At 39.9% G+C, this 16,667-nt stretch overlaps 1 protein-coding gene across 8 annotated transcripts in view; it reads right to left on the bottom strand.

Moving 5' to 3' along the window:
• The window catches only part of MECOM (MDS1 and EVI1 complex locus), a 342,326-nt gene that overhangs the window by 11,334 nt on the left and 314,325 nt on the right, over nucleotides 1-16,667 (bottom strand). For 4 of the 8 annotated variants that reach the window (XM_061452588.1, XM_061452589.1, XM_061452592.1 and 1 more), the window contains 3 exons: nucleotides 11,790-13,152; nucleotides 9,741-9,828; nucleotides 6,851-6,877 (listed from right to left, as the gene is read on the bottom strand). In XM_061452588.1, coding sequence (XP_061308572.1) covers nucleotides 6,851-6,877; nucleotides 9,741-9,828; nucleotides 11,790-13,152 — 1,478 coding nt within the window. The remainder of the gene's footprint in view (nucleotides 1-6,850; nucleotides 6,878-9,740; nucleotides 9,829-11,789; nucleotides 13,153-16,667) is intronic. The other 4 variants (XM_061452590.1, XM_061452591.1, XM_061452594.1 and 1 more) reach the window with 3 other exon arrangements.

Genomic DNA, 16,667 nt, shown 5'->3' with positions numbered 1-16,667 from the left:
AATTGCTATAACGGAAAGCTGCTTCCAAACATCTAAATTAGACAGTGTTCATTTCTTCTTATTTTTAAGCCTGAGCTTCTATAAAATTCCAGTTTACGCAGTCATGGTCTGTGGGTTTGCACCCGTGTGTCTATGAATCCCATCTACTGAAACCATTGGCCACTTTGGACCAAATCAATAGAAAAAATAAAGACCCCAACAACAACTCAATTACTGCAGTTTGGGCCTTTTTACAGGACTTGCAGAGGACAAATATTGCAGAGGAAACCTTATGAACACTCTAGCTCAACCAAGATCTGCAAGAAGCCATATCCAGAGAGGCTCCATCAATGTCGCAGCTACATGCAAACATTCAGTCCAGTCTTATGGCCCATCACAGTCAAAGACTATGAGACAAATCTGTAAGAATGGGTGGGTTTGATGTTATGTGTTTACATTATCTGTTAGATGCCTATCCTATTTTTTCTCTGAATATTTCAACCTCTTAATATTCCTTTTGTTGTCTGTAAACCCTATGTGCTTTGGGGTATCTCCACTCTAAGCTGTCTGTAATTTTCAGGGAGTAGAGATTACATAATTTCTGGACTTCCTTTAAGGTGTCTGGATCTAACCATCAAAACCTGCTCCAAAATCTCAAACATTGTCACTTGGAAAGTCCATGACTGCTGCTGAGCCCTCTGACAGGCAAGAGTAACCATCTGCCTCTTCGTAACACCACAAACAAATAAAAAAAGAAGAAACCCAAGATCTTACATACAAAGCATAAAAATCACAGCATGAGCCCTGTGCAATACCTTGCTTGTAATGAAGGAAGAAATTACAAGAAAGACAAGATGCTGAATGCTCCTCAGCTGAGAACACCTTTACAACCCTTTCTTCAAAATCCGTAAGAGACTGCTCCGATTGCTGGGGTTTTAAAATTTTATTTAATGGGAATAATTGCACATTTGGATTTGGTGGTTTGTTGGTTGGTTTGTTTGTTTTTTTAAATTTTATTTTAATGGTCAGAGCTGTGTATTCGTCTCCTGGAATGACTATTCACGTGCTGGTTAGCTCTGGCTTTGGGTTGTGGGTTTGTTTCTTTTTTCTTTTAGCCTGTAGCTTGCCCTTTCATTTCATGCTCACATTCCTAATGCCGAGTACAAATTGCAATGTACAGGGTACCACTGCCAATTTGCCAAACATCTTTTATCAAACTTGGTGAAAAAAAATCTCAGAGGGAAGTTAAGATACATTTACTTGTCAGACAACAAATGTGAAAGCATTGTGAGGCAGTAGGGGCTGTAAGCTCTGGGGTTTGATTCATAATCACTCAGCTGCTAAAACATTCTCCACAGATGCAAGTGGACAGCACATTTGTCAATATGAAGGATTTTGACATGTACTGATCACAGGCATGAGATATGTAATGATGATGTTGTTGGGAGAGAAGGTAATTCTCTCTTAGCACTGAGATGTCATTATCGACCCATACAAACTCAACGTTACCATATATTTCTTTTTATATGACTTCATCATCTTCTTTAGTCAGAATTGATTCTTAAAGCTTTTATAATAGTCTTTCCATTGTCTTTAATTCCTTCTAATTGTTCCCCACAAGAATTCATTCGTCTATTTTGCAATTGCAGAAAATAAATGGTTTGAATGAAAAATGACCTTTGGCCTTCAGGGTGATTAGCAGCGACAAGACAGTGCATGGGTTATGATAGCACATATTTACGGTGAAGAATAATATGTTTTATTTATGTATATTTAATATTCAAGTCAGTTGCATTATCTACTGGTTTTAAATCATTTTTGGATCATCATTTCTCATGTACTCAGTCCTCTACAGTAATACATTAAGGCAACTATTTTCCCCGTTAGATTTGAAATGGCTTAGTCATGCTTATTTTTTTTTTTAGTTCTTATTTCCATGATTTTGCAGAGGAGAAATTGGGACTGATTCTTCTCTAATGTGTGGCAGTGCAGAGCAAAACTACCTCCAACACTGCCTCCAGGATTACATCAGTCCAAAAACAGGTATGAAATCAGCATCTAATTTTAAATCTCTTATTCAGAGGAAACACAAGCACTTCCAATCATTTTACAGTATTACTTGCTTTCCAAAAATATGTTTCTCACTGTAGGAATGACTATTGTTTTTTTAAGACTGATCTATGTAGCTACCTGGTATGACTTATGTTTTTCAAGAAATTCAGCAGCACAAGAGCCAAAAATTGGGGCATTTTCTCATAAGTCCTAAGTGCGCTGCTGGGGCTCAGGGCATTTGGGATGCAGTTCCCTATTGCAAATTAGGCACCTGGGCTGCATGGGCTTGTTACAGCCCACAAAATCCTGCCAGCCCAGACCACAAGCTCTTTATATGCAGGTAGACAGCCCCTGCTCATCAGTCTACCTGCAAAATATTAACTGAGTAATGTGAAATCTGGGGTTTGTCGCACTGAGGACTAACTTTAGCACCAAAACCAAGCAGGAATTATAAACCTGCAACAGACATTTTTGGGAAGCTTACATCCTGGTTTCAAGTAGTGGCCCCAGGGGATGTGCAGGAGAGCAGGCAAGGGACAAACCTTCACTCCAGTGTCTTCTGTCACACACCAGCAATGAGAGGTGCAAGAGACTTAACTCGGGCTTGGGTCTTGATTATGGTGTCGAATGTTCATTGGTGGCTGCTGCTCCCATTCACCTGGTGAAACCCTTTTTGAATCCATTTACATTTTTGTCAAGGAGAGTTTGCCAATTTAATTAGGTGCATATAAAAAGACACTGGCTTTTGTTTCTTCTAAGCCATTTGCCTGATAATTCAGCTGGGTGCCCCTCATTTTGGTTTTTGGTATTGTTGAAAGTAATGAATAACCATTTCTGCTCACCATTCATGGTCTCTTAGAGCTGGGACACAGCTCCCTCAGGCATTTTTTTTCCAAGAAAAAAAAAAAAAATTCAAAATGTGCTTAGTCTCTTTTTGTATGGAATCTGTTCCCTACCTCTGACCATCACTGTTGCACTTTTCTGTCTTTTCTAATTCTACTTTCTCCTTTTTGAGAGAGTCTTCAGCTGTATTCAAGACCTGAAGGCAGTATAACATAATAATATTTTCAATCCATTTCTGCTAAGCACTCAGTTGTTATTTTTCATAAAACTATCAACTTGAATATTTTTTTCTTGAATGACATGAGTTTTAAGAGTCACACTTTCCCCTCAGTATTACTGACATTGAGTTTTACTGCTGTTTTAATCCCTGGTGACTCAGCTTTCTATGAATCTTCTGCAAAATCTTCATAGTTAGCTTTGGATTTAGCTATTCTCAATAAAATACTCTTCTCAAACTCTACTCTTTGCCTATTCACCCTTCTTCCTATGTCATTTACAGGCATACGCCAGTGTTCAGAGCCCAGTGACACCACCACAAGGTGGACTCACTGATCATTTTCAATGAGGGTAAATATCACAAATTTATTCTTAGCTTTTCTTCTCCAAGACTGTTGTTGTGTTGTTTGGGTTTTTTCTTTGGACAGGGTTAATAATTATTAACCCAGAAGATGACTTCCCCTTTTCATCAATGAAACTCCCTCTTCCAGCTGAAACACAACCAAAGCAACTCTTATTCCTTCAAAACACCATTACTGCTGATGGTAAAGCAAGTCTTGCCTCCATAGGAACTGCATTGACCATAGAGATGCTATGAATCAGCAATCCACCAAACTTCTGGAGCAAGATGTCAGGGATAGCATGTGTCCCAAGAAGTTAGGTGGGTGCTTGTGGACATCTCATTTCTCCAGGGATGGTCCTGGGGACCACCACGGAGGCAGGTGTGTGGCTGAAGCTGCTGGGCTTTCAGGAGGGGTCTGCACACCAGCTGAGTGCCCAAGGGCTCCGGTGATCCTTGAACGGAGCTGGGGAGGAAGGCACTGCTTGACCCCGAGGATGGGATTAGTATAATTGCCATCTCAATGAAAGCTCTCTGAGGAGTCAGGAGAGTGAGAAGATCCTATTACATGCTTTACATACAGCTATTGCCTTATGGACAAGTCATGTCTGCTCCTAATCTGAGATCAGTGAATGACAGTATTTTATATAGAACAGCAACTTCTGATTTACATATATAAGAGTTGTTGATTCTATCTGTGTCCAGATGTCTGGAAAAGTAAGCAGCTTTCCCCCACCTCCCACCAGCTCCCTGAGAGGCTATTAACCTCCTACTGACGCAAACTAATATGCAGTCGCAATTCCCCAGCTCCGACTCAAAAATGCAGACATTACCATAATCGGCTAAAACCAGTATTTATAAACATTTCAATGGGCAAGATATCATCAGCAGGGGCCTTGAACATTTGTCTTAAAATTTATTAACCAACAGAAGAAAAAGTGGCATAAATAAAGCAAAAGTTTGTTGTTGCTGGTTTTTAAGAATAACCTGATGATATGAAATAATCTAGCAGACAAGGTCATGAATTACATGACCTCATGTTTTACAAACGCAACTCCTTCATTGCTATTATCGCAAAACCAACTGACTTTATGGCTGTAACTCATGGGAAAAAAAAATAAAACCAAACCTGCTCAAATGTTTGCTATCTATTTTTACTAGTGTTATTTAAAGAAATCTTGAAAACCCACTCGCTAAAGCTCAGGATTTCTTCCTCACCAGTGCAAGTTATAATGCTTTCTTGAAGAACTATGACTTGCAAATTTGTTTTCTTGAAACTGTGTGTATTTGGACTTCCAGCCATGGAACTTGGCTGAGCTATATTCACATTCAAGAGACCTATCACACGCAACTGAACTTTATGAAGCAGTGTAGAGAAACTCCTGCTGATCTGCAGTATGGTTCCAGAATAACTCTATTTGTATTCAGGCAGTTGGTGGGGATTTAGCTGACCTAACAGAATGGACTGTGTCCTAAAATAAGCCCAGTAAAATAAAACCTTTGTTAATGCACTCACCAAATTTCTTTTAATTTATTTGTAAAATTGTTTTAATTATTTACAATGATTCTCCATAAAGCTACTGCAAATAAAGTATGACTCTAATTACAGAACCACTTTATAGCAACCTTTTCATGATGGGACCAGAAGAAGATGAAAGAGTTTACAGACTAAATAAATCATGATCTATTCAAGAGAGGGTGTTGCCACTGATTTGCACTATAGGGTCCCTGCCAAACAGTTAAAAACAATCTGAAATAATCTTGAAATATATGGCACATGCAACTGGCATATTGAGATAGAAAGGCTTGCATGACGTGTTCAAATCTCTCAAGATGAAGATTTATCCATGAATCAGCACCCTGCTCTAGGCACTTTATATTTTAAATACCTATTTCTGCTGCAGCTGCTTGAAGCACTAGCATAGCCAGGAGACATGCACTCGCAAAAAAAAGCAGGATGATGGAAATTTGAGGACCAAGACAATGTCAAAGAAAGCAGACAGAAGAAAAAGGCTGCACTGGAGTTTTCAACTTGCCAATTATGCCCAAACATAGCCACCTTTCTGGGGATTCAGGGTGCCTAGGCCAAATCACAAATCCTACCGTGATACTTTCGTGTGCTGCACTGGATTCCCTCTGCTGCAAAGAAAATGTTTGAGATTGACCTTTTGTGCTCTCTAAGTCTGGTATCTAACCCTCCCTCCTACCTGTTGAGCTCATTCAGCATCTCTGGTGCTTGCAGGAGTCCTTTGGTGCTTGCCTAGCTCCTTTTATCTCAGGATTCTAGCGCATCTTATGCAGCTGCATAAACTGTTGCCTTACAGGAAGAAAATGTGATTAAAAGCCATGTGTGCACAAAGCAAAGGTCCATCACTGCTTTTGGATGGCACACAGATGACAGTAGGAAGGGGTAAGTGCCAATATGCAGGTGCAGCACCTTTGAGAACTCCTGCACTAGCCCCGTAGAGACACACATGGGAAGGAGTACATGAGGATCTCAGATCTCATTTTGAGAAATTCTGGCTTTGTCTTGTGAAATTAGTCCACTTCGCACTGCAAGTGGTGAGTGACAGTGAGTCAGGACCTGAGCTGCAGCCGGCTGGCTCCAGCTCTCCCTTCTGAAGCCTGAAGGTTGGGAAAAATGTGGGACAAGTATTTATGGGTTCAGTGCTGCAGCTGAGGAGCCAGCAATTCAAAAGCAAAACATGGTTTGAGTTGCATCTGCAAAAGCAGTTGCTGTGGATCTTTTTTTTTTCATGAACAATTTAAAAGTATTAAAAATAACACTTTGTGAAAATAGAAGAGGAGGTTCAAATTTATCCAATAATACTTTTTTAGTACAATTCCTGTTTGCATAAGGGTGATGATGTAAGTATACACACAGGACAAATCTGACCCAAAACCATGTAAAATAAATGGGGTCAGTTAAGCTCAAAACTTCAGTGCTATTAAAGTGACTAACTCCCACTGAAGTCGATGCGAGATAGAAATGTGAAGCCCTCTGAGGCCATGTATTTTAATGTCTCAAGCAAATATTAAATGTTTATAACTACTGCAATCTATTGAGACTTCAGCCTGAAAATTTCACTGCGATCTCTGAAGGAAACAGAGATTTCCAAATTGTTCCAAAGGCTTCCAAAGGCTTGGAAAAATTTCAGTTAAATATAAATAAAGACTGCATTTTGAAACCCTCACTCAGGTAAAGCTCCCACTGCCTTCACCAAATAAAACCAGCAGGATTAGGTAGGTAAAAATAAAGCCAGTTTGACATAAGAGGCTATTTATCTGCTACAGCTACAACACTCTGTAGGAAATTGTGGCATGCTCCATAATTGAGTGGTAAGTTATCTGTCATATTTTATTTTTCTTATGCAATTTATTTCACAATGATTAAATCAAAAATATAAGCCATTAACTTACCCAAATTCTTTGATCAGGCAATTGGAACTGGGAGCAAAATTGAAACAAAAACAACACATTATTCCTGCACTGGAACCCTCACTGCAATCACTCTACTAATTAAGATTTTATTTAAAGATACTAATAAAAATGTTAGTCTGGATGATTTCTTACATCGGCGTATTGTTTCCCTAAACATGTAATCCTTGCAATGGCAAATTATTGTGAAACAGCATGAAATGATCTTATTTTCATAGCTTTCAGGCCACTACCACTGGGAGGAATTTTGCCGAAGCAGGGACTGGGTAAGGACTGGAGAGTTTAAATCTCTATTTCAGAAAACTATTTTAAAGATTTACCTGTTAGCTCTCATACTATCCAGTTAAAAAAAACAACAAACAAACAACCTTGCTTCAGCAGATGGCAAGTTTCAGAAATAAATTTAACCACAGAAACACAAACTTGTTAGGACACAAACAATAATTTTGCAGTTTAATCCTGCCAGCAGAAAATGAAAACTTGCAGTACACTCCACACCTGTGCTTTTACAGGGGTGAACAGGACTGTGAAGGAAAAACAGCTTTTCTGCAAGCTGTTCCCCAGTTCTCTATAAATACCAAGCCAAATTCTGCCTTTCCAAACAAGAGATTCCTTTCTATTAAAGTCTGCAAGAAAGAAGATTTTGGCATTACCTTTTTGACAGGATGTGATGGTGGTTTAGTTTTCTTTTATAATGTATTAAGAGCATATATTTAGACTCATGACCTTTGTATCCATGCATCTCACACCAAGTCAAAGACATCTCTAGCAGCTAGGCAGGTGATAAAATGAAAGACAGTCTTTACCATAGAATTTTTTTTTCTATTGCACAACGAGAAATGGGGAGAAATGGGTTCAGCCAGATAGGTGTAAGACCAGCCCTCCCTCCTGCCAGAGGGTGCTGGCTCTGCCCCACCTCAGCTGGCACTGCAGGAGGGAGGTGGCATCTGTCACCTCCTGCTCATACTGAAAGACTTGGTGACCAAGCTGGGACCTTCCACAGGCACCAACAATAGATTTCACCAACTGCGAAATAATCATGAAGGGTGAAATCCCAGCATCCTGTCTGCTAATGGTAAAATGCCCAATGTCTCTATTTCACCTGCTCACTTACAGTATCCTCGCCTAACTCCTATTAACCCTCCTCCAGTTCCCTGGGTAACTCAGTCATATAATGCTACACAGAAGAGTATCCAGGTGTTTCCCCACTCACCATTCATCTCCTAAGGGTGCATTTTACCCAAGCAGCCTCCTTTCCCACTCACCAATCATGCTACCTACCATCATCATCAGACCGACCTGAGACAAAACCTTCAGAGCCCTCTGAATCCAACTTCACTAAACAAAAATCAGTTTACACCTCCTGAAAAGCTAGCTGTCACAAAGCAAAATAACACTATTTCTTCCATGAATACAGTACCTAAAATGCCTTCATTTTAATAATTTACTACTAATTTGCAGGCCCTTCACTGTTCTAATAGAATCACTCGCCAGAAGAGGAACCAGCCTGGTTTTACACCAGGGAACACCAAGAGGATGTAGCTCCTGTCTGTGTATTTGTGCATTAGTACTGTCTGCCATGAAATGGGAATTTTTACTTGCTGCTTTGCAACTTGGGCAAATAGGGTAACTCAGCAAGAGGTGCTGAGCTGCTGTTAAATCTTGTACATAAATTCTACTGATTTTAATACTTGCTAGATCTGTCGCTTTCTTCAGACATTGGAACTGTAATGGGGGGGGGGGTGTCTGCAGTCTCTACTAATAGAGACTGCAATAGCATTATGTTTGTGCATCTTGCAACTATATATGCCATCAGCTACTCTTCCCAGTTCCTCAGAAGTCCCATGTTTCAGAATCTATTCCATACAGTATGTAACAACTGTTGACTTCATTAAAAAAAAAAAAAAGCAAGTGATAGTAGATTATTGGAATGGCTTGTTCAGGAATTCAGAGGAAGTTGAACCAGAAACATCAGCTCCTGTGTGTGTGCTTAAAATGCAACATACATATGGGGTGTTCTTGTTAGGATGAAACAGCCCATACTCAGCAAGGGGTTCAAATCTGCAAATATAATTTTATTTTAGGCATAAAATTTAACACAAATATTTAGCAATATCTCCTTGAGCAAGGAAGAGGAAGCCAAAACAAGGGTTTGGTGCTGTTGAAGCAACATATAGTTTACATGGAAGTCCTCTTTTTGTATTCATATACACACTGCAGTTGTTACATGATTTTAGGGACACCATCCTAAATGTTTGTTTTTCAGCAAATAAGCAGCAAGATTATGACTATGAACAAGACAGCAGCCCTCTCAGATAGCATGTCTTCAGATGCGGAAGAGCAGGGATCCTACAAAGAAATTCCACACACTATTGCCCACAATGGCTACCAAAAAAAAAAGATGAAGCATTTGCATTATGAGACTTAAAAGCACCGGGTAGAAGTTCTTATATCTTTTCTGGAATTCTTAAATATTGGCCACTAGGATTTTCAGCTTTGTTGGCCCAACTTTGAATCTACATTGCCTCCTTGTAATCAATAGACTCCACCACAACAGGCCAGAGCATGGGAGAGCGCTGAAGAAGACACAGGTAGCTGCAAGTGTTGCTAGCTACACTATGGTTTGGAGGAACACAGTTCTAAACCATACATGTAGTTGGAATCTGGCTTCCTCTATAATCAAAACATGTTGTTTCATCTGCAAAACATCAAGAAGCTCAGAACAATGCTTACGCTCTTCCACCACAATGGTACAGCAAAAGCTATGTGTTTTAGGAAATCCAAAAATGACTAAGACTGCATTCATTTCTCAGCACCTGCTTTGAAGCATCAACAGGCTTGTTTACAACATCTAAATTCCCAAAATACTTACTTGTGGATGAAACAAGAAGCCCGGGGAAGGTCTCAAGTATTTCTCTTTCAAAGCTTCCAGTGGGTCTGTTAACTTTCTTTTTTCTACTCTGTAAATGTTAAAATTAGATTTGCGTGTGATGAATCAGTCTCAGATATTAATAATCATACAGCTACTCATGTTTAAAATAGTCAATTATACAACAAGTGGTTTTTTTTCTCAGAGATAATGGTAAAATATAAGGAAGTATATAGTCAACTCTTGATTCCCACATACAACTCATTACCTCAGGTAGGGGATGTGAATTGCCATTAAAGGAAGATTATGCCATTTACAGAGGAAATAATCCCATTTCAAAAGACTGTTTAATTATTATAACAGGAACCAGTGACTAACTACTGAGCACTTTTATAAAGAAATAAGGCAACTCAGAGGAGAGGAATTCAAGGCAACAGGGACCCTTGAGCAATGGGCCCCTTGTCTGCCTATGCAAGACATCACAGTCACCATCCTGGAAACATCTCCTTCTGCATGACTGTGCACAAGCAGGGAAAGGCAGGCTTGTAGGAACACAATGAATACAATATGCCAGGAACAAAGACTGTGGTCAACTCGTGGGCATTTAGGCAGTGAAATACAGAGCAGATAATTCAGAAGCAGTGTGGAAATTTGAAGTTTTTGCTTTTTCTGTTACTGATGTGTATGGTTTAAGGGACAGATTCTGTTGTCCATACATAGCTGTAACTCACAGCAAAGGAAAAAGCCTCGGTAACAATTTGCCTTGTGCTACTGCCAGAATTTGTACAGATTTCATTAGTTTGTAAGGCAGGACCATAAAACACGGATCATTATTTCCACTGCTTCAGGCACTTAAAATGAATATGACGCAAAGAAAACCTATGGTCTACTACAGATATCAATCTAGCATGAATAAAACCATCTCAGTAAATAGCATCATATCCGGTTTCTTCATAATGCATACCTTTATATGAAAGCTTTCCTCAAAAACTCTGCCCACAGCACTTCTTTTTCAGATAAAGTAATAAATTAACAGCATTTACATGGCAGCAATTTTTTGTAACAATTTTTAACAATAGGCTGTACAATCAGTCATTTATATTACAGACAAATATTTTTATGGCTAATATTTCTCTAATTTAGATGAATGACTTTGGCTGGTTACAGATATATGAGCAGAATGGTGAAGGGCAAAGAACAGATGACGTACACAGGATGCAGGTGAAATCCAGATCCCAGTGAGACCATCTCAGCACTACTGGGGAACACTAAGAGGTCAGGATTTTACCACTTTTTTTTTAAAACCTCAGCACACAAAGAGTGTCTGCTTGTGCACCCTTTGAAGGAAACGATGAGGCTCCCATTGATTTCATAAAGTGGATCAGATTAACTAGCCCATTGGTTATGCTTTGTACACACAAGGATGCTGTATCTCCAATTATATTCACAACATGCCTGGAGAAATCAACCCATTGTTGAAATAATGGTAGAAAAGGGCAGAAATCACTCTCATTTCCACACTTTTTATACATCTAGGATAAATTTGGTTTTTTGCTGTACTCCTATTTAATTCAGGAGGAACTAGAAAGGTGATGTACAACCAGCACCCTGGTGAGATGCACTGCATGGGAAGGCAGAGGGCAGCCAAGGCAAGTGGGCAGCATTGAGGAAGAAAAGGAATTTGGGACAAACCAGTGATGTCAAATACACAATAAACATACAAATATTCAACACTGATGATAATTAGTTTAGGGGTAAGGGAATATATTCATCTTCTGCATGTCAAGCTAATGACTCATGGCAACAAGGGCAGTCATGAAGACATGCTAAATGTGGCATTACCAAACCCAGGGTTTGCTTTGAACAGCTCAGATTTGAGGTGGGTGCACAGGTCAGCAGGCAGCCTGGGCCACCTCATTTCCTGGTGGCGGGATGACGCCTCCAGGGACAGTGGAAAGGGAACAGGATCATTCTGCACCCATGGGCAGGTGGCCATGGCAGACCTAGCTGTCTGTACCAAAGGATGCTGAAAGGCAGCAGGTAGTGCATTACCTGTAAATGGGATCCATAAAGAATGGGGTAGGCCTGGCATGCTGCAAGGAGGACTCTGAAGCTTTCCTTTGCTCAAGGTCGCCTCCTTTCTTTTCTCCAAAGACGTGGTTTTTCCGAGGCTCAGCCTGTTTTGTGCTACTGGCTCGACTTCTGCTGCCCATGCTGAGATCTAGAGGCTGGTCCTGGCTGGCCACAGAGGGGGCTGTTGGCTTTGAGGGTATAGGAGTAAGTGGCTTCTCTTCCTTACGCTTTATGGTGAGGTCAAAGGGAGACTCAGAGCTTCCCTTTGGGATCTTCTTTATTTCACTGGGTGATTGGGGCTCCACTTTCAAGGGTAACGGTCTCAAGTCTCTATCAGGAAATGGATACATTGATTGAGAGAATGCTGGAAAAAATGGGAGGGGAAACATGGAAGGGTAAGGTAAGGCTCCGACTTTTTTGTCTTGCAGCCCCACAAGTCCTGTTGAACCAAAGTACTTTTCAGCAATAGAAGCAATAGCCTTTATAGAATCATTCACAGCTCCTGACACCGCAGTCTGCTCCTCTAAGGATGGTGAGAAAATGGAATGATTGCTGTGGTCTTTCTTATTATTTATTGAAGCCAGGCTCTGCAGAGAGCTTACTTTGTCTTTGAACATTTTACCATTTTCTTTAAATTTCTCTTTCTCACTTTCAATGTCACTTTCCAGATCAGAGCCCGAGGTGGTTTCCAGGTCACTGCCACTGGGGGTACTGACATCATCAAGGTCAAGGTCACTACTCTCTGACTGGTCACTGAGTTTCTCATGTGGCCTCTCTTCAGAGGACCTCTCTGGTTGAAGCTCCACTGGCTTATTCTCCCCTACTGATGGTTGCTTATTTAGTGCCTTCAAAATATCCTGCGTAGCTGGCAGTATCTGAGGATTTGTCATGAGGGGACTTTGACTTTTGTTTGTCTGATCTGCTCTCGGTAGTCCTTTAACAGGAGAACTAGTAGGTAGCAAAGGTGGCCTGTGGTACAAGCCTGAAGGAAACAGACCAGGGAAGCTAAAAGAAAATCCAGGAGCTGTTGGAAAGGTAAGACCAGCAGGATGCCTATTGGCTCCAAAATAGTCAGCAAGGCCCGGATTTGCATGATTCATATTAACCATGGACGTTTTATCCATAGCCGGGGTTCCAGGAAGTGAAATGCCTTGGCCAAAAAATCCTCCTGCTGCAAAATGGTTCTTGCCCTCACAAAATCTCCTGTGTTTATTTAAGGAAGACGTAGTGCTGAACATTTGTCCACAGTCTTTGCACTTGATTTGGGTTCTGCAATCAGCATGCATGCGCTTATGACGACAAAGGTTTGAAAACTGAGTATAGGATTTATGGCAGACCTCACCTGTATGTAAACAACAACAACAACACATCTCAGGCTTTATGGTAATTACACCCACTCTCAAAATTTTGCAAACCCACCATTTTTTTACCCACCAAATGTCAATTAGGAAGCCGTAAGGAGAAGTCGGGGTGCACAAATGTAGAAAAAGCTACTGTACCCTTCCAAGGCAAGGCATCCAAGCAGACAAATGTCTAAAGACAGCACCAAAACCCACTCCAACAAACCAGAAAAGGTATGAAATCACTAAAAGACAAAGTTTCCTTATTTGGTCTTTGTATTGCACAGTGTTGCATATTTGGTAAGGTTATTCCATCTTGCATTAGCATCCAGAGCCACGCCAAGACCCATAACTCAGTGCTGTAACACTGTATGAACCCACAGCGCTCTTGCATCAGTGAGCACTTGTGTCTTCAAATGACATCCATTTAGATCACTATTACCAAGTGGAAAGTTAGTCATTAAAATAAATAATTGGAGGACCAGACAGGAGATAGGTGGTCAGAACTGACTCACAGAGCATTCAGTCTGCAAGACCATAAAGATACAAAAGAAGTGAAGGAGGAGACAACCAGACACTTTTCAAGTGCATAACCTTATTAACAAACAGTATTTTTTTTTTCACTTACAATTAATAATTTAATCTCATGGAAGTCCAGGCTAGAATAACTCACATGTCCAAGGCACTTCTATTCGTAAAATTCATGTAAGTCCTTACAGGTGCCTGGGGTGCTGTAACTCTAAATTCCACATTTCAATAATTTTACTAGTCTTAATGCTGCTTATTTGTCTCTTGCACATGAAAAAAAAACACTCTGTTTTGACAATTCATTTAAGAATGCAGCTGCATTTATTTGCATGTCTGATGCTCAAAACAGTTCAATGGATTTCCTTTCAAACTCCTCTGGGATGAGAATAGCTTCAGCCTCACAAAAGCAGCACTTGGAGAAAGCCTGAATCCACACATGTGAGAAGATCTACCTCAAGCTCATGGGCCTGATCTAACCTGCAACATTTGGCAGATCAGAGCATAGGTTCCAGAAACCATTTTTAGTAGCAGGATGCAGAAAGTTGTCCCGGTGATGACAAGCAAGATGCCATGAAGAGTGAATCACGTCGCTCAAATAAATGAGATTTTACAGGTCCCTAACTTTCTGGTTGATAAAGACCTTAGGGAGCAAATTGGGGCAACCACATTGTAAGTCTGTAAGTTAAAATGTGGCTTGGAAGAGGATAATGCTCAGCTCCCCAGTGCTCCCTTTTGGCATTCCTGGCATGAGAAGGGGCATCAGGCAAGTCCCAAGGCTGTGCTATTTCTTGTCTCTTCATTATGCTAAAATTTGTCCATACCTCTGCCTTACCTTCCTTCTAACAGTTTAAAAACATTATTGGTAAGCTGTGTTATCCCTCTGCAATAAATCTTTCCTTCCTTTTTTTTTTTTTTTTTTCCCAGCCAGGAAAAAGCATGTGGCCACTTTATTTTTATTTAATTTGTGTTATATCATAAGCTCTCATCTTTCACACATCAAAGCCACTCAACAATACACATTGTGTATTCTGAGGCCTTTTCAACAATCATTTTCATGATTCGAGACAGACTGACATAATTTACAATGGCTCTATTTTAAGCCTGCAAAGGAAACTGAATTGAATGTATCCCATCCTGCACTTTTGGTTCCCATGAACTGCAATCACGTCCTCTAGCTTCCACTCGCACCAGGGCCCACACTAACCTTCCTGCTCCTCTAAATCTCTGCCCTTGAGAAACTTGACCACTTGTTGTCATCTCTTAACTGTTTACCTCTTCAGCAGGCTGCTTCATGTCTCAGCAACAATGCTGCTATTGTTTGAGGCCTGATCCTGCCTGATCTACCCATTTTCCCTGTTCACGTCCCTTTGACATCCCTGGGACAATTCATGGGGTAAAGAGTGCAGAATTGGGCCCAAACACAGGAAATTTGCAATGCGGTAATTCAGGAAGAATGTTTGTTGCTGTGTATCAGTTACTGTTCCTGCTGGAAATCTTCATTCACAAGGAAAGACAATAAAGAAAAAAGATAAAAATAAAATTAAAAAGAAAGAAAATAGAGGGAATATAAAGAAAAAATAAAGACATGAAGGAAAAGAAAAAAGAGAATAAAGAGAAAAAGAGAAGGGAAGGGAAGGGAAGGGAAGGGAAGGGAAGGGAAGGGAAGGGAAGGGAAGGGAAGGGAAGGGAAGGGGAAGGGGAAGGGAAAGGAGAGAAGAGGAGAGGAGAGGAGAGGAGAAGAGAAGAGAAGAGAAGAGAAGAGAAGAGAAGAGAAGAGAAGAGAAGAGAAGAGAAGAGAAGAGAAGAGAAGAGAAGAGAAAGAGAAAGGATTATTCTAGTTCCTTGTAAATGCTTGATTTTCTCTGGATAAGTACTTTCTGTTTCCTTTTTTTTTGAAAATGTTTTATTTGCCTATTTAACACAGAACTATTTTTTAAATTTAATATAGAACTATTTGTCATTTGTTTGTTGCAGTTTTTTGCTATTTTCTCCTATTTTTAGCCCAATTGTAGGCGCAAGGTTTCTGCTCCCACAAATGAGAGTCACCTCCATACTTCACAGTACAGAATCAGGCCCCTTACCCTCACCATTGAGGTCTTACACAAAAATTGCCCCTGCTCCCATCAGGTTGATCACAGAAACCAAAATCAAAGTGACCAGAAGGGTGACTCAGAGTGACATATCCATGTTTGCACAAGCTTCATCATGGACATTATGGGTCAACTCCTTTCTTTATGTAAAGCAGGATAACTCTATCAATAAACACTGATAGAGTTATGCCTAACATATAAGCAGTAGAGCATCAACAATATATACTTTTGAAAAAAAAGAAAATCTCCAATGCATGCATTTACAAGGTTAGGCTAATATAGAATTCAAAACAAATCACGTTTTGTTAACTTTTGATCTTCTAACAGGTTGTGTGAGGACCTGCTTCTTATCCACATGACTGTATTAAATATGACACTTCACTCAAGTAGGCTAGACTGGCAAGCATGTGAAAAGGGGTGTAATGCCACAGATTTGGTCTTCTTAAAGTTTGGAAAGTTCTCCTTTAAAAAATATTGGTACATTATTAAATTATTATTCTCCATTAACATGCTCGAAAATCAACAGAACCAAGAAATATTTTACTCTGGAGAAAAGCAAAATACACACAATTGAAAGATATTCTTACAAACTAGTAAAAGAGATGTAAATTTATCATTTGACTAAAGATATTTTATCCTAATTTTAAAATTAAATCAAAACAATAATGGGGATACTGTTACAATATGTAAATATTTATTATTATAATCTCAATCAAAGAGTTACCAATTGTACCAAAGACTAAGTTTTTGAGCATAAAAGTTATTTACAGTTCTTTAATGAGGCGCTACTTGCTCAAGGTGCCTCTTGCACTTAACAAGTAGTCTATTCAACCCATGGGCTTTCAAGGCTGGCAAAGAAATTTTGGGCCCAGGCCTGAAGCCCTTACTCCCCAGAGTTG

The sequence above is a fragment of the Pezoporus flaviventris genome, unplaced genomic scaffold (assembly GCF_033815535.1).
Source record: "Pezoporus flaviventris isolate CSIRO_AGI_PZ_B2104156 unplaced genomic scaffold, CSIRO_AGI_Pfla_v1 ptg000013l, whole genome shotgun sequence".
Lineage (NCBI taxonomy): Eukaryota > Metazoa > Chordata > Aves > Psittaciformes > Psittacidae > Pezoporus > Pezoporus flaviventris.
Note: the sequence above shows the minus strand (reverse complement) of the source record. Positions and strands in the feature narration are given on the sequence as shown.